Source organism: Oculina patagonica, chromosome 9 (genome assembly GCF_052425735.1).
Source record: "Oculina patagonica isolate OP01 chromosome 9, crgOcupat, whole genome shotgun sequence".
Lineage (NCBI taxonomy): Eukaryota > Metazoa > Cnidaria > Anthozoa > Scleractinia > Oculinidae > Oculina > Oculina patagonica.
Genome location: NC_135766.1, coordinates 27,164,119 through 27,190,433, shown reverse-complemented (window position 1 = coordinate 27,190,433; position 26,315 = coordinate 27,164,119). Strand labels below are relative to the sequence as shown.

Below are 26,315 nucleotides of genomic sequence, written 5' to 3'. Positions count from 1 at the left end.
ACCTCCACAACCAGCACAACCACCACAACCAACACAACCTCCACAACCAACACAACCCCCACAACCAACACAACCTCCACAACCAGCACAATGCCCACAACCAACACAACCTCCACAACCAGCACAATGCCCACAACCAGCACAACCCCCACAACCAGCACAACCACCACAACCTCCACAACCAACACAACCTCCACAACCAACACAACCCCCACAACCAACACAACCTCCACAACCAGCACAATGCCCACAACCAACACAACCTCCACAACCAGCACAATGCCCACAACCAGCACAACCCCCACAACCAGCACAACCACCACAACCTCCACAACCAACACAACCTCCACAACCAACACAACCCCCACAACCAACACAACCTCCACAACCAGCACAATGCCCACAACCAACACAACCTCCACAACCACCACAACCTCCACAACCAACACAACCCCCACAACCAACACAACCTCCACAACCAACACAATGCCCACAACCAACACAACCTCCACAACCAACACAACCCCCACAACCAACACAACCTCCACAACCAACACAATGCCCACAACCAACACAACCTCCACAACCAACACAATACCCACAACCAGCACAACCTCCACAAGCAGCACAACCAACACAACGCCCACAACCAGCACAACCTCCACAACCAACACAACCAACACAACGCCCACAACCAGCACAACCACCACAACCTCCACAACCAACACAATGCCCACAACCAACACAACCCCCACAACCAACACAACCCCCACAACCAACACAAGCTCCACAACCAGCACAATGCCCACAACCAACACAACCTCCACAACCACCACAACCTCCACAACCAACACAACCCCCACAACCAACACAACCTCCACAACCAACACAACCCCCACAACCAACACAACCTCCACAACCAGCACAATGCCCACAACCAACACAACCTCCACAACCAGCACAATGCCCACAACCAGCACAACCCCCACAACCAGCACAACCACCACAACCTCCACAACCAACACAACCTCCACAACCAACACAACCCCCACAACCAACACAACCTCCACAACCAGCACAATGCCCACAACCAACACAACCTCCACAACCACCACAACCTCCACAACCAACACAACCCCCACAACCAACACAACCTCCACAACCAACACAATGCCCACAACCAACACAACCTCCACAACCAACACAACCCCCACAACCAACACAACCTCCACAACCAACACAATGCCCACAACCAACACAACCTCCACAACCAACACAATGCCCACAACCAGCACAACCTCCACAACCAGCACAACCAACACAACCCCCACAACCAGCACAACCTCCACAACCAACACAACCAACACAACGCCCACAACCAGCACAACCACCACAACCTCCACAACCAACACAATGCCCACAACCAACACAACCCCCACAACCAACACAACCCCCACAACCAACACAACCTCCACAACCAACACAACCTCCACAACCAACACAATGCCCACAACCAACACAACCTCCACAACCAACACAATGCCCACAACCAGCACAACCAGCACAACCAACACAACCTCCACAACCAACACAACCAACACAACCTCCACAACCAACACAACCTCCACAACCAACACAACCAGCACAACCAACACCACCTCCACAACCAGCACAACCAACACAACCTCCACAACCAACACAACCCCCACAACCAACACAACCTCCACAACCAACAAACCCCCACAACCAACACAACCTCCACAACCATCACAACCTCCACAACCAACACAATGCCCACAACCAACACAACCTCCACAACCAACACAATGCCCACAACCAACACAACGCCCACAACCAACACAACCCCCACAACCAACACAACCTCCACAACCAACACAACCCCCACAACCAACACAACCTCCACAACCAACACAATGCCCACAACCAACACAACCTCCACAACCAACACAATGCCCACAACCAACACAACCTCCACAACCAACACAATGCCCACAACCAACACCACCCCCACAACCAACACAACCCCCACAACCAACACAACCTCCACAACCAACACAACCTCCACAACCAACACAATGCCCACAACCAACACAACCTCCACAACCAACACAATGCCCACAACCAGCACAACCTCCACAACCAGCACAACCAACACAACGCCCACAACCAGCACAACCTCCACAACCAACACAACGCCCACAACCAGCACAACCACCACAACCTCCACAACCAACACAATGCCCACAACCAACACAACCTCCACAACCAACACAATGCCCACAACCAGCACAACCAGCACAACCAACACAACCTCCACAACCAACACAACCTCCACAACCAACACAACCTCCACAACCAACACAACGCCCACAACTTCCACAACCAACACAACCTCCACAACCAACACAATGCCCACAACCAGCACAACCAGCACAACCAACAGAACCTCCACAACCAACACAACCAACACAACCTCCACAACCAACACAACCTCCACAACCACCACAACCTCCACAACCAACACAACCTCCACAACCAACACAACCTCCACAACCAACACAACCAACACAACGCCCACAACTTCCACAACCAACACAACCTCCACAACCAACACAATGCCCACAACCAGCACAACCAGCACAACCAACACAACCTCCACAACCAACACAACCAACACAACCTCCACAACCAACACAACCTCCACAACCAACACAACCAGCACAAGCAACACAACCTCCACAACCAGCACAACCAACACAACCTCCACAACCAACACAACCCCCACAACCAACACAACCTCCACAACCAACACAACCCCCACAACCAACACAACCTCCACAACCAACACAACCTCCACAACCTGAGTCACAACCAACACAACGCCCACAACCAACACAACAGCCACAACCTCCACAACCAACACAACCCCCACAACCAACACAACCTCCACAACCAGCACAATGCCCACAACCAACACAACCTCCACAACCACCACAACCTCCACAACCAACACAACCCCCACAACCAACACAACCTCCACAACCAACACAATGCCCACAACCAACACAACCTCCACAACCAACACAACCCCCACAACCAACACAACCTCCACAACCAGCACAACCAACACAACGCCCACAACCAGCACAACCTCCACAACCAACACAACCAACACAACGCCCACAACCAGCACAACCACCACAACCTCCACAACCAACACAATGCCCACAACCAACACAACCTCCACAACCAACACAATGCCCACAACCAGCACAACCAACACAACCTCCACAACCAACACAACCTCCACAACCAACACAACCAACACAACACCCACAACTTCCACAACCAACACAACCTCCACAACCAACACAATGCCCACAACCAGCACAACCAGCACAACCAACACAACCTCCACAACCAACACAACCAACACAACCTCCACAACCAACACAACCTCCACAACCAACACAACCAGCACAACCAACACCACCTCCACAACCAGCACAACCAACACAACCTCCACAACCAACACAACCCCCATTACCAACACAACCTCCACAACCAACACAACCCCCACAACCAACACAACCTCCACAACCAACACAACCTCCACAACCAACACAATGCCCACAACCAACACAACCTCCACAACCAACACAATGCCCACAACCAACACAACCTCCACAACCAACACAATGCCCACAAGCAACACAACCCCCACAACCAACACAACCTCCACAACCAACACAACCCCCACAACCAACACAACCTCCACAACCAACACAATGCCCACAACCAACACAACCTCCACAACCAACACAACCCCCACAACCAACACAACCTCCACAACCAACACAATGCCCACAACCAACACAACCTCCACAACCAACACAACCCCCACAACCAACACAACCTCCACAACCAACACAATGCCCACAACCAGCACAACCTCCACAACCAGCACAACCAACACAACGCCCACAACCAGCACAACCTCCACAACCAACACAACGCCCACAACCAGCACAACCACCACAACCTCCACAACCAACACAATGCCCACAACCAACACAACCTCCACAACCAACACAATGCCCACAACCAGCACAACCAGCACAACCAACACAACCTCCACAACCAACACAACCTCCACAACCAACACAACCTCCACAACCAACACAACGCCCACAACTTCCACAACCAACACAACCTCCACAACCAACACAATGCCCACAACCAGCACAACCAGCACAACCAACAGAACCTCCACAACCAACACAACCAACACAACCTCCACAACCAACACAACCTCCACAACCACCACAACCTCCACAACCAACACAACCTCCACAACCAACACAACCTCCACAAGCAACACAACCAACACAACGCCCACAACTTCCACAACCAACACAACCTCCACAACCAACACAATGCCCACAACCAGCACAACCTCCACAACCAACACAACCTCCACAACCAACACAATGCCCACAACCAGCACAACCTCCACAACCAACACAATGCCCACAACCAACACAACCTCCACAACCAACACAATGCCCACAACTAACACAACCTCCACAACCAACACAATGCCCACAACCAACACAACCCCCACAACCAACACAACCTCCCCAACCAACACAACCTCCACAACCAACACAATGCCCACAACCAACACAACCTCCACAACCAACACAATGCCCACAACCAGCACAACCCCCACAACCAGCACAACCACCACAACCTCCACAACCAACACAACCTCCACAACCAACACAACCCCCACAACCAACACAACCTCCACAACCAGCACAATGCCCACAACCAACACAACCTCCACAACCACCACAACCTCCACAACCAACACAACCCCCACAACCAACACAACCTCCACAACCTCCACAACCACCACAACCTCCACAACCAACACAACCAACACAACGCCCACAACTTCCACAACCAACACAACCTCCACAACCAACACAACGCCCACAACCACCACAACCTCCACAACCAACACAACCTCCACAACCACCACAACCTCCACAACCAACACAACCTCCACAACCAACACAATGCCCACAACCAGCACAACCAGCACAACCAACACAACCTCCACAACCAACACAACCAACACAACCTCCACAACCAACACAACCTCCACAACCAACACAACCAGCACAACCAACACAACCTCCACAACCAGCACAACCAACACAACCTCCACAACCAACACAACCCCCACAACCAACACAACCTCCACAACCAACACAACCTCCACAACCTGAGTCACAACCAACACAACGCCCACAACCAACACAACAGCCACAACCTCCACAACCAACACAACCCCCACAACCAACACAACCTCCACAACCAGCACAATGCCCACAACCAACACAACCTCCACAACCACCACAACCTCCACAACCAACACAACCCCCACAACCAACACAACCTCCACAACCAACACAATGCCCACAACCAACACAACCTCCACAACCAACACAACCCCCACAACCAACACAACCTCCACAACCAGCACAACCAACACAACGCCCACAACCAGCACAACCTCCACAACCAACACAACCAACACAACGCCCACAACCAGCACAACCACCACAACCTCCACAACCAACACAATGCCCACAACCAACACAACCTCCACAACCAACACAATGCCCACAACCAGCACAACCAACACAACCTCCACAACCAACACAACCTCCACAACCAACACAACCAACACAACGCCCACAACTTCCACAACCAACACAACCTCCACAACCAACACAATGCCCACAACCAGCACAACCAGCACAACCAACACAACCTCCACAACCAACACAACCAACACAACCTCCACAACCAACACAACCTCCACAACCAACACAACCAGCACAACCAACACCACCTCCACAACCAGCACAACCAACACAACCTCCACAACCAACACAACCCCCATTACCAACACAACCTCCACAACCAACACAACCCCCACAACCAACACAACCTCCACAACCAACACAACCTCCACAACCAACACAATGCCCACAACCAACACAACCTCCACAACCAACACAATGCCCACAACCAACACAACCTCCACAACCAACACAATGCCCACAAGCAACACAACCCCCACAACCAACACAACCTCCACAACCAACACAACCCCCACAACCAACACAACCTCCACAACCAACACAATGCCCACAACCAACACAACCTCCACAACCAACACAACCCCCACAACCAACACAACCTCCACAACCAACACAATGCCCACAACCAACACAACCTCCACAACCAACACAATGCCCACAACCAGCACAACCTCCACAACCAGCACAACCAACACAACGCCCACAACCAGCACAACCTCCACAACCAACACAACGCCCACAACCAGCACAACCACCACAACCTCCACAACCAACACAATGCCCACAACCAACACAACCTCCACAACCAACACAATGCCCACAACCAGCACAACCAGCACAACCAACACAACCTCCACAACCAACACAACCTCCACAACCAACACAACCTCCACAACCAACACAACGCCCACAACTTCCACAACCAACACAACCTCCACAACCAACACAATGCCCACAACCAGCACAACCAGCACAACCAACAGAACCTCCACAACCAACACAACCAACACAACCTCCACAACCAACACAACCTCCACAACCACCACAACCTCCACAACCAACACAACCTCCACAACCAACACAACCTCCACAAGCAACACAACCAACACAACGCCCACAACTTCCACAACCAACACAACCTCCACAACCAACACAATGCCCACAACCAGCACAACCTCCACAACCAACACAACCTCCACAACCAACACAATGCCCACAACCAGCACAACCTCCACAACCAACACAATGCCCACAACCAACACAATCTCCACAACCAACACAATGCCCACAACTAACACAACCTCCACAACCAACACAATGCCCACAACCAACACAACCCCCACAACCAACACAACCTCCCCAACCAACACAACCTCCACAACCAACACAATGCCCACAACCAACACAACCTCCACAACCAACACAATGCCCACAACCAGCACAACCCCCACAACCAGCACAACCACCACAACCTCCACAACCAACACAACCTCCACAACCAACACAACCCCCACAACCAACACAACCTCCACAACCAGCACAATGCCCACAACCAACACAACCTCCACAACCACCACAACCTCCACAACCAACACAACCCCCACAACCAACACAACCTCCACAACCTCCACAACCACCACAACCTCCACAACCAACACAACCAACACAACGCCCACAACTTCCACAACCAACACAACCTCCACAACCAACACAACGCCCACAACCACCACAACCTCCACAACCAACACAACCTCCACAACCACCACAACCTCCACAACCAACACAACCTCCACAACCAACACAACCTCCACAACCAACACAACCAACACAACGCCCACAACTTCCACAACCAACACAACCTCCACAACCAACACAATGCCCACAACCAGCACAACCAACACAACCTCCACAACCAACACAATGCCCACAACCAGCACAACCTCCACAACCAACACAATGCCCACAACCAACACAACCTCCACAACCAACACAATGCCCACAACCAACACAACCTCCACAACCAACACAATGCCCACAACCAACACAACCTCCACAACCAACACAACCCCCACAACCAACACAACCTCCACAACCAACACAACCTCCACAACCAACACAATGGCCACAACCAACACAACCTCCACAACCAACACAATGCCCACAACCAACACAACCTCCACAACCAACACAATGCCCACAACCAACACAACCCCCACAACCAACACAACCTCCACAACCAACACAACCCCCACAACCAACACAACCTCCACAACCAACACAATGCCCACAACCAACACAACCTCCACAACCAACACAATGCCCACAACCAACACAACCTCCACAACCAACACAATGCCCACAACCAACAGAACCCCCACAACCAACACAACCCCCACAACCAACACAACCTCCACAACCAACACAACCTCCACAACCAACACAATGCCCACAACCAACACAACCTCCACAACCAACACAATGTCCACAACCAACACAACCTCCACAACCAACACAATGCCCACAACCAGCACAACCCCCACAACCAGCACAACCACCACAACCAACACAATCTCCACAACCAACACAACCTCCACAACCAACACAACCCCCACAACCAACACAACCTCCACAACCAGCACAATGCCCACAACCAACACAACCTCCACAACCACCACAACCTCCACAACCAACACAACCCCCACAACCAACACAACCTCCACAACCAGCACAACCACCACAACGAACACAACCTCCACAACCAACACAACCCCCACAACCAACACAACCTCCACAACCAACACAATGCCCACAACCAACACAACCTCCACAACCAACACAATGCCCACAACCAACACAACCCCCACAACCAACACAACCTCCACAACCAACACAACCCCCACAACCAACACAACCTCCACAACCAACACAATGCCCACAACCAACACAACCTCCACAACCAACACAATGCCCACAACCAACACAACCTCCACAACCAACACAATGCCCACAACCAACACAACCCCCACAACCAACACAACCCCCACAACCAACACAACCTCCACAACCAACACAACCTCCACAACCAACACAATGCCCACAACCAACACAACCTCCACAACCAACACAATGCCCACAACCAACACAACCTCCACAACCAACACAATGCCCACAACCAGCACAACCCTCACAACCAGCACAACCACCACAACCAACACAATCTCCACAACCAACACAACCTCCACAACCAACACAACCCCCACAACCAACACAACCTCCACAACCAGCACAATGCCCACAACCAACACAACCTCCACAACCACCACAACCTCCACAACCAACACAACCCCCACAACCAACACAACCTCCACAACCAGCACAACCACCACAACCAACACAACCTCCAGAACCAACACAACCCCCACAACCAACACAACCTCCACAACCAGCACAATGCCCACAACCAACACAACCTCCACAACCAGCACAATGCCCACAACCAGCACAACCCCCACAACCAGCACAACCACCACAACCTCCACAACCAACACAACCTCCACAACCAACACAACCCCCACAACCAACACAACCTCCACAACCAGCACAATGCCCACAACCAACACAACCTCCACAACCACCACAACCTCCACAACCAACACAACCCCCACAACCAACACAACCTGCACAACCAACACAATGCCCACAACCAACACAACCTCCACAACCAACACAACCCCCACAACCAACACAACCTCCACAACCAACACAATGCCCACAACCAACACAACCTCCACAACCAACACAATGCCCACAACCAGCACAACCTCCACAACCAGCACAACCAACACCACGCCCACAACCAGCACAACCTCCACAACCAACAGAACCAACACAACGCCCACAACCAGCACAACCACCACAACCTCCACAACCAACACAATGCCCACAACCAACACAACCTCCACAACCAACACAATGCCCACAACCAACACAACCCCCACAACCAACACAACCTCCACAACCAACACAACCCCCACAACCAACACAACCTCCACAACCAACACAATGCCCACAACCAACACAACCTCCACAACCAACACAATGCCCACAACCAACACAACCTCCACAACCAACACAATGCCCACAACCAACAGAACCCCCACAACCAACACAACCCCCACAACCAACACAACCTCCACAACCAACACAACCTCCACAACCAACACAATGCCCACAACCAACACAACCTCCACAACCAACACAATGTCCACAACCAACACAACCTCCACAACCAACACAATGCCCACAACCAGCACAACCCCCACAACCAGCACAACCACCACAACCAACACAATCTCCACAACCAACACAACCTCCACAACCAACACAACCCCCACAACCAACACAACCTCCACAACCAGCACAATGCCCACAACCAACACAACCTCCACAACCACCACAACCTCCACAACCAACACAACCCCCACAACCAACACAACCTCCACAACCAGCACAACCACCACAACGAACACAACCTCCACAACCAACACAACCCCCACAACCAACACAACCTCCACAACCAACACAATGCCCACAACCAACACAACCTCCACAACCAACACAATGCCCACAACCAACACAACCCCCACAACCAACACAACCTCCACAACCAACACAACCCCCACAACCAACACAACCTCCACAACCAACACAATGCCCACAACCAACACAACCTCCACAACCAACACAATGCCCACAACCAACACAACCTCCACAACCAACACAATGCCCACAACCAACACAACCCCCACAACCAACACAACCCCCACAACCAACACAACCTCCACAACCAACACAACCTCCACAACCAACACAATGCCCACAACCAACACAACCTCCACAACCAACACAATGCCCACAACCAACACAACCTCCACAACCAACACAATGCCCACAACCAGCACAACCCTCACAACCAGCACAACCACCACAACCAACACAATCTCCACAACCAACACAACCTCCACAACCAACACAACCCCCACAACCAACACAACCTCCACAACCAGCACAATGCCCACAACCAACACAACCTCCACAACCACCACAACCTCCACAACCAACACAACCCCCACAACCAACACAACCTCCACAACCAGCACAACCACCACAACCAACACAACCTCCAGAACCAACACAACCCCCACAACCAACACAACCTCCACAACCAGCACAATGCCCACAACCAACACAACCTCCACAACCAGCACAATGCCCACAACCAGCACAACCCCCACAACCAGCACAACCACCACAACCTCCACAACCAACACAACCTCCACAACCAACACAACCCCCACAACCAACACAACCTCCACAACCAGCACAATGCCCACAACCAACACAACCTCCACAACCACCACAACCTCCACAACCAACACAACCCCCACAACCAACACAACCTGCACAACCAACACAATGCCCACAACCAACACAACCTCCACAACCAACACAACCCCCACAACCAACACAACCTCCACAACCAACACAATGCCCACAACCAACACAACCTCCACAACCAACACAATGCCCACAACCAGCACAACCTCCACAACCAGCACAACCAACACCACGCCCACAACCAGCACAACCTCCACAACCAACAGAACCAACACAACGCCCACAACCAGCACAACCACCACAACCTCCACAACCAACACAATGCCCACAACCAACACAACCTCCACAACCAACACAATGCCCACAACCAGCACAACCAACACAACCTCCACAACCAACACAACCTCCACAACCAACACAACCTCCACAACCAACACAACCAACACAACGCCCACAACTTCCACAACCAACACAACCTCCACAACCAACACAATGCCCACAACCAGCACAACCAGCACAACCAACACAACCTCCACAACCAACACAACCAACACAACCTCCACAACCAACACAACCTCCACAACCAACACAACCAGCACAACCAACACCACCTCCACGACCAGCACAACCAACACAACCTCCACAACCAACACAACCCCCATTACCAACACAACCTCCACAACCAACACAACCCCCACAACCAACACAACCTCCACAACCAACACAACCTCCACAACCAACACAATGCCCACAACCAACACAACCTCCACAACCAACACAATGCCCACAACCAACACAACCTCCACAACCAACACAATGCCCACAACCAACACAACCCCCACAACCAACACAACCTCCACAACCAACACAACCCCCACAACCAACACAATCTCCACAACCGACACAATGCCCACAACCAACACAACCTCCACAACCAACACAACCCCCACAACCAACACAACCTCCACAACCAACACAATGCCCACAACCAACACAACCTCCACAACCAACACAATGCCCACAACCAGCACAACCTCCACAACCAGCACAACCAACACAACGCCCACAACCAGCACAACCTCCAGAACCAACACAATGCCCACAACCAACACAACCTCCACAACCAACACAATGCCCACAACCAACACAACCTCCACAACCAACACAATGCCCACAACCAACACAACCTCCACAACCAACACAACCTCCACAACCAACACAACCCCCACAACCAACACAACCTCCACAACCAACACAACCTCCACAACCCACACAATGCCCACAACCAACACAACCTCCACAACCAACACAATGCCCACAACCAACACAACCTCCACAACCAACACAATGCCCACAACCAACACAACCCCCACAACCAACACAACCTCCACAACCAACACAACCCCCACAACCAACACAACCTCCACAACCAACACAATGCCCACAACCAACACAACCTCCACAACCAACACAATGCCCACAACCAACACAACCTCCACAACCAACACAATGCCCACAACCAACACAACCCCCACAACCAACACAACCCCCACAACCAACACAACCTCCACAACCAACACAACCTCCACAACCAACACAATGCCCACAACCAACACAACCTCCACAACCAACACAATGCCCACAACCAACACAACCTCCACAACCAACACAATGCCCACAACCAGCACAACCCCCACAACCAGCACAACCACCACAACCAACACAATCTCCACAACCAACACAACCTCCACAACCAACACAACCCCCACAACCAACACAACCTCCACAACCAGCACAATGCCCACAACCAACACAACCTCCACAACCACCACAACCTCCACAACCAACACAACCCCCACAACCAACACAACCTCCACAACCAGCACAACCACCACAACCAACACAACCTCCACAACCAACACAACCCCCACAACCAACACAACCTCCACAACCAGCACAATGCCCACAACCAACACAACCTCCACAACCAGCACAATGCCCACAACCAGCACAACCCCCAGAACCAGCACAACCACCACAACCTCCACAACCAACACAACCTCCACAACCAACACATCCCCCACAACCAACACAACCTCCACAACCAGCACAATGCCCACAACCAACACAACCTCCACAACCACCACAACCTCCACAACCAACACAACCCCCACAACCAACACAACCTCCACAGCCAACACAATGCCCACAACCAACACAACCTCCACAACCAACACAACCCCCACAACCAACACAACCTCCACAACCAACACAATGCCCACAACCAACACAACCTCCACAACCAACACAATGCCCACAACCAGCACAACCTCCACAACCAGCACAACCAACACAACGCCCACAACCAGCACAACCTCCACAACCAACACAACCAACACAACGCCCACAACCAGCACAACCACCACAACCTCCACAACCAACACAATGCCCACAACCAACACAACCTCCACAACCAACACAATGCCCACAACCAGCACAACCAACACAACCTCCACAACCAACACAACCTCCACAACCAACACAACCTCCACAACCAACACAACCAACACAACGCCCACAACTTCCACAACCAACACAACCTCCACAACCAACACAATGCCCACAACCAGCACAACCAGCACAACCAACACAACCTCCACAACCAACACAACCAACACAACCTCCACAACCAACACAACCTCCACAACCAACACAACCAGCACAACCAACACAACCTCCACAACCAGCACAACCAACACAACCTCCACAACCAAGACAACCCCCACAACCAACACAACCTCCACAACCAGCACAATGCCCACAACCAACACAACCTCCACAACCACCACAACCTCCACAACCAACACAACCCCCACAACCAACACAACCTCCACAACCAGCACAACCACCACAACCAACACAACCTCCACAACCAACACAACCCCCACAACCAACACAACCTCCACAACCAGCACAATGCCCACAACCAACACAACCTCCACAACCAGCACAATGCCCACAACCAGCACAACCCCCACAACCAGCACAACCACCACAACCTCCACAACCAACACAACCTTTACAACCAACACAACCCCCACAACCAACACAACCTCCACAACCAGCACAATGCCCACAACCAACACAACCTCCACAACCACCACAACCTACACAACCAACACAACCCCCACAACCAACACAACCTCCACAACCAACACAATGCCCACAACCAACACAACCTCCACAACCAACACAACCCCCACAACCAACACAACCTCCACAACCAACACAATGCCCACAACCAACACAACCTCCACAACCAACACAATGCCCACAACCAGCACAACCTCCACAACCAGCACAACCAACACAACGCCCACAACCAGCACAACCTCCACAACCAACACAACCAACACAACGCCCACAACCAGCACAACCACCACAACCTCCACAACCAACACAATGCCCACAACCAACACAACCTCCACAACCAACACAATGCCCACAACCAGCACAACCAACACAACCTCCACAACCAACACAACCTCCACAACCAACACAACCAACACAACGCCCACAACTTCCACAACCAACACAACCTCCACAACCAACACAATGCCCACAACCAGCACAACCAGCACAACCAACACAACCTCCACAACCAACACAACCAACACAACCTCCACAACCAACACAACCTCCACAACCAACACAACCAGCACAACCAACACAACCTCCACAACCAGCACAACCAACACAACCTCCACAACCAACACAACCCCCACAACCAACACAACCTCCACAACCAACACAACCCCCACAACCAACACAACCTCCACAACCAACACAACCTCCACAACCTGAGTCACAACCAACACAACGCCCACAACCAACACAACAGCCACAACCTCCACAACCAACACAACCCCCACAACAGCCACAACCGTACAGCTCAGTCCAGGTAGATTTGGCCGAGTTTTGTGTTTTTGTGTTCTTCTGTACAGTATTTTAGTCGACTACATACAGTCGTTTTTGTCTGTATAAAGTGTTACTTAAGTATTAAAGTGGGGTTTTTTTGCGATGTAAAGTCAGCAACCTCTGTCTCCTCTACCGCTATCTTTTTTAGCAACCTTTTTTGTTTTCCCTTTGGTGTGGTATTTTATTACCTGAGGGCATTGCCATATGCCAATAGGTCTGCCATAAAAAAAAAACCTCAAAGCGCAATTAATGTAGTACTAATGTAGGCACCATTTTTGTAAATCGCAACTTTTTTACCGATTGAATACAGATCGAAGATCATCAAATCTTTAATACAGATACTTTGGTTACATACCTGAACGTAGCTTCGGGTTACATATTTTTTGAAGATGTCATCCGAGAGAAAACATGAGAAAGCTACCTTACTTTAAGCAAATCATAGCTTTTACAGGGTACCAGACCTGTTTTAAAGATGTTTCACTTGTTTTGCCTTGTTTTGAGACATTTATTTTTAGGGACATTTTATTAAGGTCAATAGACAAAATCCATAGCTTTTCTCTTTCTTCTCTAAATTCTTTTCCTGCTAGACCAACGTTGTTAAGTGCACAAACATTTTCATCACTCATAATATGCCTAATTAATTTTGAGTGTTATAAACATAATCGCGCGGAAGGACAGAACTTTTAAGACGTGTTAGAGGAACGAACTTTAGGCAGCACAGGCTCTCGGTTTTGGCGGTAACACTTTGCCGTGAAGCGGTTTCTCCTGACGACCATCCGATGGTAAAAAAACAAGAAATGCCTTTGAGGCATGGCACACAGGATTTTTTTTAAAGTGTTACCCTTTGTCTAGGAACAAGACGCAAAAAGGTTTAATGGTCAAGAAAACAAGATCGGCCTACGGAGTTACACAAGAAAAAGCTAGTCTTCCTAAATGTTAGTTGTAACTTCGCGTTGGTTAGATTTTACAAGTGATTGGTTATACTGTACTATGGAAATAACGGTTTTAGAGTTGATATTAAGTTAGATAAACAAGGTAGCATACAGCTGTAGTAGCAGAAGATGTATACTTAGCAGCAGAGCAGAGTTTACAAATAACGGTACCTGTAGTCGTCTTTTAAAGATTCAAGGATCTTTGAGTCTTTGAAGTGTAATCAGTCGTTTTCTCATAGCTTTCTCTATTAGATAACTTCGTCAGAAAAATTGTAACTAGGAGCTACGTGTATAGCTACGTTGGCAAAGGTGTAAAAAATGTAACCAAGGTATCTGTTTTAAAGATTCGATGATCTTTAATCTGTAATCAGTCGGTAATAAAGTTGCGATTAACAAAAATGGTGCCTACATTAGTACTACATTAATTGAAGGCCTGAGCGCAAGAGACGCACTTTGTGTTTCGGCCAAATTGTAAATTGTCACAAACAACTCCAAATTTTGCACGCAAGTTCGTTTACGTGTGCTTAACATTGATCTGTATTCAAATTTGCTGAATCTAGCTTCGTTTTTTAGAAATTACGTATGCAAAGAACAAAGGCGTTTTGCAAAGCTTACGTTCTCCACAGTCAACCAGCAGCATGAGTTTTTCGACACACATCGCGTGTAAATCTTTCCTTCTAGCGTTATTTAACTGTCCGGGGAGGTTGAAAAACGTGTCAGAGCCATGATTTTAGTTCCTAACCACCATTTTGAGGATTTGCTTTAAGAAAAGGACTGGACTGAACACATTGTGAGGCGATGTCACCTGATAGGTTTCACGTGAGAGGAAAGAAAAAAAATGGCCGTTTGTTCCTGAAAATCATTTGAAGCCTTTGGTTAGTTTTAGCGTAAGTGCTGCTGCCAGGTGGTTGAAGGACATCATTAAGTCTGAATACCCGTAAGTTTACAGCATCGCTCGAAGAACTGAGTGATGTTTCTGCCTTTGTTTTGTACAACAGCGCTGTTTAGCGCTTCAGAAAAAACGTTGCACAAACCGAGGTAGTTTTGAGCCCGGCGGCATAGAGAGTCTAAAACAAGAGGTTTCTTGCCGGGAACTTTGTCAACGTGAGTTTTGCAGGATCCGCGTGGGTGCTGCCGCGACAAAGTTGCCGAGAAGTGACCTGGTTTTAGACTTTAAAAAATTCTTTATATGTTCCCCAGGGCACCTTCCCTTCGCAAAATATTTTCTGTGTCTCATTAAATATTCATCAATGAATCAATCGATTCGTGCGAACGAAAACCTCATAAGTTTATCTTGTTTTCGCGGGATTTTGTAGATGTGTGATGATGTAAGGAGTGGAGATAGAAGTGAGAGCAAGCCGGCGGCACTCAACTGAAAGCAAAACTAGTATAATGTGACAACACGAGCAAACGAATTCAATCAACAATCAGTCTTTATTTCACTTTCACCTCGGCAAATTACAGCTAACGGTAACAGAGTAAAATAGTCTTGCCCGAAACAACAAAAACTAGATAACTGCAAACAGACTGCAGAAAAAGCTAGCTGCAAGCAAACTGGCGTGAAAGCTTACTGCATTTAAAGCGTGATCTATAAAAGGTTGAGGCTGACTCTGATCCTAAAATTAACTTGAAACGGCTTAACTCCCTAATCCCTTGGGGTTAGTGTTAAACTTTTTTTTTTTTTGCGTTAGGGCTAGGCTTTTGCGTTAGGGCTAAGTCTGTAACCCTAATCTGAAACTCTAACCCTGACCCTACGACCTTGGGGTTACCTTTTGCGTTAGGGCTAGGACTGTAACCCTAAAATTTAGCTGACTTCATCGTCTTGAGAAACAAAAGGTTTCCTTTGTTATCATTTGTAAAAGAAAAGTCAAAAGACGCCGCGCAAGCAAAAACCTTGTCTTTTTGCATGTGTTATTTTTCGAAAACGAAGGAAAGACCAGCAAAATTAAATACAGGGCAGTGTTGAGCACACGTAAACGAACTTGCGTGCGAAATTTGGAGTTGTTTGTGACAATTTTCAATTTGGCCAAAACGCAAAGTGCGTCTCTTGCGCTCACGCCTTCAATTGCGCTTTGGGATTTTATTATTGTCAAGGTAATAAACACAACTTTAATCTTCAAATTCGTTTCTGCTTTAGCGAAACTACAACAACATCTAATTTGAGCAACGGCACACACGAAAGCACGAGGTCCGTAAAATTACATGCGCGCATGCGCATTGGCTATATGCTAATTTCTCGTGACATCTCCCTCTATGAGCTCTTTACAAAAAAAGATAATAATAACTGATGTATGAACTTATGGAAATAAACTGAACGATTACAACACTTGTGTGAAACTGTCAATGTCTCTAATGAATCAAATTTTAATCCATAAGTCAAATGTCAAATCAAGTGTCCTCACGAAAGCGGATTGGTTTCCTCACAACTCGACCGCTCGAGGTTCTGACTCCTGCTCCAGACGACTTAGTAAGTGTTCCATGAGAACTCTTCAGACTAGGGTGTGGCTGTGTAACTAGTGGCACTTTGCACTGAGTCACGGTTGGAGGTAACTCTTGCACATCAGCGGTTGCAGACTTAGGACTGAGATCTTGTTCTGGTTCTATGTCTGGTTCAAGTTCGGCGAACTTCTCAACTTCAATAGGGTTTGGTGTCGGGCGCAGGTGCCTCCTGTTTCGACGCACGATACTTTGGGGGTGTTTCAATGACATAGGATCTAGGCGTAGAACTTTTGGCGATGACTACACCTGGGGTTTTCCATCCCTTCTGCTGATCTAGTTTCATGTGGACAGCATCTCCAGGTTGTAGTTCTGGCAGCTTTCGCACACCATGTCGCTTGTCAAAGGACTGTCGGTAAGCTGTCTTGCTTTTCTCATCTCTTTCAGCAACGGCTTTGTAGCTTACTGAGATTGGCTTCAGGTTAGACTCCAATGTAGGAAGGAGAGTACAGATTTCTCTTCCCATCATTAGCTGACTAGGGCTTACACCAGTGGCTGTGTGGGGTGTAGCTCTATAGCTCATCAAAGCAACAAATGGATCACTCTGCTTGAGGATCTTCTTGGCGATACGGACACCACTTTCGGCTTCACCATTTGCTTGTGGGTGATATGGGCTTGAGGTGGTATGTTTGAAGTCATACTCTTGGCTGAATTTGTGGAACAGTTCAGAAGAAAATTGTGGCCCATTGTCACTCACAATTTCTTCAGGTATTCCCCATCAGGCAAAAAAGTCTTTCAGTTTGTTGATCACATGATCACTTGTGGTACTGGACATATAGGCAATTTCGGGAAATCTTGAGTAATAGTCAATGACGACTAGAAATTGTTTTCCTTTGTGTTCACAGAGATCTGCACCAATCTTCTTCCATGCTCTTTCAGGGAGAGGTGTTGTGACTAACGGCTCTTTCCTCTGGCTTGGTAAATTCTCTTGACAGAATTCGCATGTGGACACTTTGTTCTGAATGTCATGGCTAATGCCTGGCCACCATACAGCCATGTTGGCTCTTTCACGGGACTTAGTCACACCCTGGTGACCATCATGGATACGATCCAAGACTTCTGATCGTAGAACTGAAGGTACAACAATCCGGTTGCAATAGATGATTTTGCCATTTACTACAGACAAGTCACCACGAACTGTGTAGTACTGACGAATCTGTTCTGGAACATCCTTTGCATACTTTGGCCATCCATTAATTGTGTAATTCAGTACAAGACTGAGTTGTGGGTCAGACAGTGTAGCTTGCTTGATCTGCTCAAGTTTCTCAAGTGACGCTGGTTGTGACGTCATGACTGCATCAACATAAGCTTTGACATCCTCTTCCGAGTCTGATGCCTCTGTGTCATTTACGAGCAGATTTCTGGACAACATATCAGCAACTACAAGCTCCTTTCCTGGCACATGTTCTGCTTTAGGTTTGAATCTCATCATTCGCATGAGAAGACGTTGACATCGTAAAGGTACTTTATCCAGGTCTTGGCGGTTGAACAGGGTTACTAGTGGCTTGTGATCCGTCAACAGCCTGAACGACTCCAGACCACAAAGATAACGCAAGAACTTTTCACAGGCCCATACTGACGCCAAGCACTCCTTCTCAATTTGTGCATATCTCTTTTCAGCATCTGTCATGGTGCGTGAGGCAAATGCTACAGGGCGTAGTTGATCACCATGTTTCTGGAGAAGGACACCACCCAGGCCATAGCTGCTGGCATCTGCACTGACTACGGTTGGTTTGTTGACATCATAGAAGGCTAATACTGGTGTAGTGGTCACCATGGCCTTAACTTTCTCAAAGGCTTGTTGCTGCCTATGGGACCAAGTCCATGCAGTATCTAATTTCAGTAACTCACTCATAGGACTTATCACTGTTGACAAGTTTGGAAGGAACCTGCCAAGGTAATTGATCATGCCCAGTACTTGTCGCAATTGGGATACATTCTGTGGTGGTGGAAGTTCCTGAATTGCTTGTACTTTATCTGGATCTGGGCTGACTCCTTGCTCGCTAACAACACTTCCAAAGTAGCAGATTTTGGGCTTGCGGATTTCACATTTCTTTTCATTGAGCTTCAATCCCGACTTGGCAATGATCTCGAATACTTCCTGCAGTCTCTTGTCATGTTCTGCTACACTTCTCCCATAGACTATGATATCATCTTGGATAGCTGTTGTGCCTTCTTGGTCTTTAAGTAGACTTGTCATTCTGTGCTGGAATATTTCAGGTGCTGAGGTTATCCCGAATGGCAGACGGCGGAAACAGAAGCGACCCATTGGAGTGATGAACGTTGTGAGCTTTGTGCTGTCAGGGTGCAAGGGTATTTGCCAATAACCACTTGATGCATCCAATTTAGAGAATACTTTTGCACCAGCTAGTTTTGGTGCTACATCTTCCAAGGTAGGGAGAATGTATCTCTCTCGCTTCACAGCTTCATTTAGTTTCCTTAGGTCAACACAGATTCTGATTTTCCCATTGGGTTTTACAACTGGAACCATAGGAGCACACCAATCGGTTGGTTCTGTGACTTCTTCAATGATTCCAGCTTCAAGCATACGTGTAAGTTCCTCTTTTACTTTGGGAAGAAGTGGAAAAGGAATTTTCCTTGCCGCATTAATACAATAGGGCTGTGCATCATCTGATAGTTCAATTTTTGCTACATCACAGTCCATAAGGCCAATGTCTCCGTAGACATCTGCGGTTGTTTCATTGACACGTTGAACTAAACCCATGCGACATGCTGCTTGTCGACTAAGAAGATTGTTCACACATGGACCTTCAATTATGTACATATCTTCACTGTAGGTGTTTTCTTTTAAAGTGATGTTGGCAGTGAACAGACCTTTACAGTTAAGCTTTCCTCCTGGGCTCGATAAGACTGCATTCGAAGTTTGAAGCTGAGGGCACTGTGGAAGAGCTTGATATGTTGACTCTGACATCACGGAGATATCAGCTCCAGTGTCGATTTTGAACTGCACAGGCTTCTTGTTGATGTGTAACATGACACTCCACGGTTCTCCGCCATCACCAGATTGAATAGCTCCAAGAAAGAAATGCTGGCTGGTTTGATCGGGAGCACGTGTTACTTCTCCCACTACCGTACGGCAAACTACAGCAAAGTGTCCCTTTTTCTTGCATTTAGAATATTTGGCTCCTGTCGCCGGGCATGTTTCGTCAGGTCTGTGAGCACGGTTGCATCTTGAACATGGCTGAAGCGAAGGAACGCCAGGTTGTCGAAAATTCTTGCCACGCTGAGTAGGACCTTGTCTTCTGTTTGCATTCGGCCTCCAATTCTTTCGTTTCACTTCTCCGAGGTGTTTGTCGTCTGCTTGGCCTGCGACTTGAACTTTCACCTGCTCTGTTTGACGCGCTATTTGTATAGCCGTGTCAAGATTCAAATCGGATTTCATCTGCAGCTTTTGCGAGAGTGATTTGTCCAAAAGTCCAATCACTATCCTGTCTCGAATTTGGTCGTCCCTCTGTAGACCAAATTCGCAATGTTCTGCTAATTCGTAGAGGTTTCGAATAAAGGCTTCGACAGTTTCTCCATCTTTCTGTAATTGCCGATGAAAACATGCTCGCTCGTGAATAATATTTCGCTTCTGCACGAAATGTTCCTCGAATTTGTTTAACACCACATTGTACTTCTTCTCATCGCCTTCTTCGAACGTAAATGCATTAAATACATGTTCGGCCTCCTTGCCCATTGTGTAGATCAGAGCGTTGATTTGAAGCTCCTCGCTTTCTTTGTTCAGTTTCGTCGCACATCTGAACCGATCGAAACGCTGCTTCCAGTTTGGCCCCTGTGGCTTTGAAAAGTCGAGCTTCTCCGGTGGATCAAGCTTCAACATCGTTTAGCTGTTGTATCCCACCGCTGCCACCATGTCAAGGTAATAAACACAACTTTAATCTTCAAATTCGTTTCTGCTTTAGCGAAACTACAACAACATCTAACTTGAGCAACGGCACACACGAAAGCACGAGGTCCGTAAAATTACATGCGCGCATGCGCATTGGCTATACGCTAATTTCTCGTGACAATTATGGCAGACCTATTGGCATATGACAATGCTATCAGGTAATAAAATATCACACTGAAGGAAAAACATAAAAAAGGTCGCTAAAAAAAGATCGCAGAAACAGAGCCTGCTGTCATCACATCGCAAACAAACCCACTTTCATACTTAAGTAACACTATACAGACAAAAACGACTGTATGTAGTCGACTAAAAATACTGTGCATAAGAACACAAAAAGACAAAACTCGGCCAAATCTACCTGGACCGATTTTTGCTGGTAGTGGGCGTTGTGTTGGTTGTGGCTGTTGTGGGCGTTGTGGAGGTTGTGTTGGTTGTGGAGGTTGTGGGCGTTGTGTTGGTTGTGGAGGTTGTGGGCGTTGTGTTGGTTGTTGAGGTTGTGTTGGTTGTGTTGGTTGTGCTGGTTGTTGAGGTTGTGCTGGTTGTGGAGGTTGTGTTGGTTGTTGAGGTTGTGCTGGTTGTGGAGGTTGTGCTAGTTGTGGAGGTTGTGTTGGTTGTTGAGGTTGTGCTGGTTGTGGAGGTTGAATTGGTTGTTGAGGTTGTGCTGGTTGTGGAGGTTGTGTTGGTTGTTGAGGTTGTGCTGGTTGTGGAGGTTGTGTTGGTTGTTGAGGTTGTGCTGGTTGTGGAGGTTGTGTTGGTTGTTGAGGTTGTGCTGGTTGTGGAGGTTGTGTTGGTTGTTGAGGTTGTGCTGGTTGTGGAGGTTGTGTTGGTTGTTGAGGTTGTGCTGGTTGTGGAGGTTGTGTTGGTTGTTGAGGTTGTGCTGGTTGTGGAGGTTGTGTTGGTTGTTGAGGTTGTGCTGGTTGTGGAGGTTGTGTTGGTTGTGGAGGTTGTGTTGGTTGTGGAGGTTGTGCTAGTTGTGGAGGTTGTGTTGGTTGTTGAGGTTGTGTTGGTTGTGGGGGTTGTGTTGGTTGTTGAGGTTGTGCTGGTTGTGGAGGTTGTGTTGGTTGTGGAGGTTGTGTTGGTTGTGGAGGTTGTGTTGGTTGTGGAGGTTGTGCTAGTTGTGGAGGTTGTGTTGGTTGTTGAGGTTGTGTTGGTTGTGGAGGTTGTGTTGGTTGTTGAGGTTGTGCTGGTTGTGGAGGTTGTGTTGGTTGTTGAGGTTGTGCTGGTTGTGGAGGTTGTGTTGGTTGTTGAGGTTGTGCTGGTTGTGGAGGTTGTGTTGGTTGTTGAGGTTGTGTTGGTTGTGGAGGTTGTGTTGGTTGTGGAGGTTGTGTTGGTTGTGGAGGTTGTGTTGGTTGTGGAGGTTGTGTTGGTTGTGGAGGTTGTGCTAGTTGTGGAGGTTGTGTTGGTTGTTGAGGTTGTGTTGGTTGTGGGGGTTGTGTTGGTTGTTGAGGTTGTGCTGGTTGTGGAGGTTGTGGAGGTTGTGGGCGTTTTGTTGGTTGTGGAGGTTGTGTTGGTTGTGGGCGTTGTGTTGGTTGTGAGAGTTGTGCTGTGTTTATTTCCATTCTTTTTTAGGTAGCTGAGGGGTGTTGTCATGGTTTTAAATACATATGTGTTTTATAGGAATCAGTGAGTGTAAGCATTGGAGTGTTTGCAGAGTGAGTAAATTTCTGCAGGGCGTCACAGAAAAACTTGTGCCATAAAATATGCCGGTTGTGGTTGTTGTGCACAACCAAAATCACAACCCCTTCAAGTCTATCCAGAAACGTGCCACATTTGGTTATCACAGATAATAATATTACTCCGTACACACACATCTTAAGTTTTTACAAAGGATACAAAAAAAACGCAATAGGATTTAATTTATTCTCACTAGTACTCAATTTTTGTCCAACTAAACTTAATACTGTATTACTCGATTTCCTGATGGATTCCATCTTAACTGCCTTGGAGATTGCATTTTTTTTGTCTACAATGTACCTACCAGTGAAGGTAAAGGCTCTGCACTAGGGGCAGAGAGAGGTACTGTGAGAGATAAGTCTCTTGCAGAAGAATACAAACATAACCCAGACCAGGGCTTGAATCTGGACTGCTCAATCTAAAGCACAGTGCAGTAACTATGTATATTAGGCCACCATGCAGCCATGATACCAGCAGATGCTGAATAGAGAGAGGATAGCAACAGGTTTATGCATGACATGTGATAAGGGCAAAAAAGTAGACTAAGACATGTGAGAATAGCTAGAAGAGAAATGCAATTCATGAATGTATGACACTAAAACTGTTGTTTATATTATAGTAGACGTGACACATGAATTTGTTAAAATTTACAGGTGAAACAGAATCTAGATGCCCCCTTTGCTACCCTTATATTATTGCTACTGTATAAGTTAAGTACAGTCAATGACAAATGTGACATTCTGTCAACATTTTATTATGACTGAGAATCTGATACATCTACAGTTGTGTATTATTAAATATACACCCTTACTGTATTTCTCCAGGTTTATGAGGGTGTGGCAAAGATGGGATTCATTCCTCCTGAGGTCCTTGCAGATCATGATGTAATCTTGACAACTTATTCTACACTGAGATCAGATTTCTATCATTTAGGATCTAAACAAGGTCAGTGAAGAATCAGAGAATAATCACATAAATCCATAAATTTTGCTGTCAGTCAATGTTTTTGTGGTTCCATGGTCGATGTGCCAGGCTATTCTTGAAGGGCTGAGGCTGCAAGTGTGCGTGTGAGTGGGGTACCAGGGGTCATTCTACCTGCTTTTTTCTGTCTGCATTATTTAGACCTAAAATTTGCATTGTATTTAGAACATCCTAAACAATTAATATATTATGAATACAGTAGAACCATATTAAGCAGCCACCCTTGGAGAAATGGCAACTGGCCGCTTAATGGAGGTTGGCTGCTTACATGTAACAGGGGTTCGTAAGCAATTATTTATAGTATATTTATACTGACAACAGTTTCAGGACTTTTATAACTGGTCCCTAGAAAGGGGTGGCTACTTAATAGGTGGCTGCAAAATAGGGGTTTGACTGTATTTAAATATTTAAAAACTTTGATTATTGACTGTGAAAACTAGACTGAATTGGTGCGTAACAGATTTGGTACACTTGGTTTGCAGGAAATGGTGGCCGGTCATTGCGATATGACAAGCGGTATGTAGCATTACCCAGCCCACTGACAGGTGTCATGTTTTGGCGCATTTGTCTTGATGAGGCGCAAATGGTGGAGAGCACAACAGCCAAGGTTAGCACTTGTCATTGCTTGAGGCAGTTAATTTTTACAGTGATCTTGGTGTATTGGTCGTTTGATATTTATAGGATCTGCTTAACGCTTTCACCACAGCATGTTTTGACAAAAAAGTGCCTCTAACACCGGTCATATAGAAAGTGGCTGCAATTTATCAGGAAGAAATGGTGCACAAAGTTTTCAAATGAAGCTAGCGTGTACTACAAATGTCGTAGTAATTTCATGTCCTTTAAATAGTAAGCTTACACCTGCAGGGATCACATGAAATCATGTCTGGTAACAGGTAATTACCAATCAAAGCTACGAGCAAGAAATTAATTAACCTTTAAAAAACTGAAGGAAAAGGAGTGTGCTAGGAAACCTTTTTCACATTAAGCAAAAAACCACCCATCAATCTGTTTTCCCCTCTATTTCCATCCTTTCCCTTGATTATTTTTTAATGTACATTAATTGAACTACTGTTGGAAATGTTTTGCATTGTACAGGCAGCAGAAGTGGCTCTTCATTTGAACAGCGTGCACAGATGGTGTGTGACAGGGACACCAATACAGAAAGGACTGGATGGTAATGTTAGATGGTTACTCTCACACAGGTCGTTGTCAGCTACATTGATAATAATTATAATAATGCATTTA

At 47.8% G+C, this 26,315-nt stretch overlaps 1 protein-coding gene across 1 annotated transcript in view; it reads left to right on the top strand.

Annotated features, from left to right (window-relative positions):
• Positions 1-26,315, top strand: part of LOC144664615 (E3 ubiquitin-protein ligase SHPRH-like) — a 57,895-nt gene that overhangs the window by 8,579 nt on the left and 23,001 nt on the right. Inside the window, exons 5-7 of the mRNA XM_078525749.1 lie at positions 24,914-25,034; positions 25,553-25,677; positions 26,166-26,244. Coding sequence (XP_078381875.1) covers positions 24,914-25,034; positions 25,553-25,677; positions 26,166-26,244 — 325 coding nt within the window. The remainder of the gene's footprint in view (positions 1-24,913; positions 25,035-25,552; positions 25,678-26,165; positions 26,245-26,315) is intronic.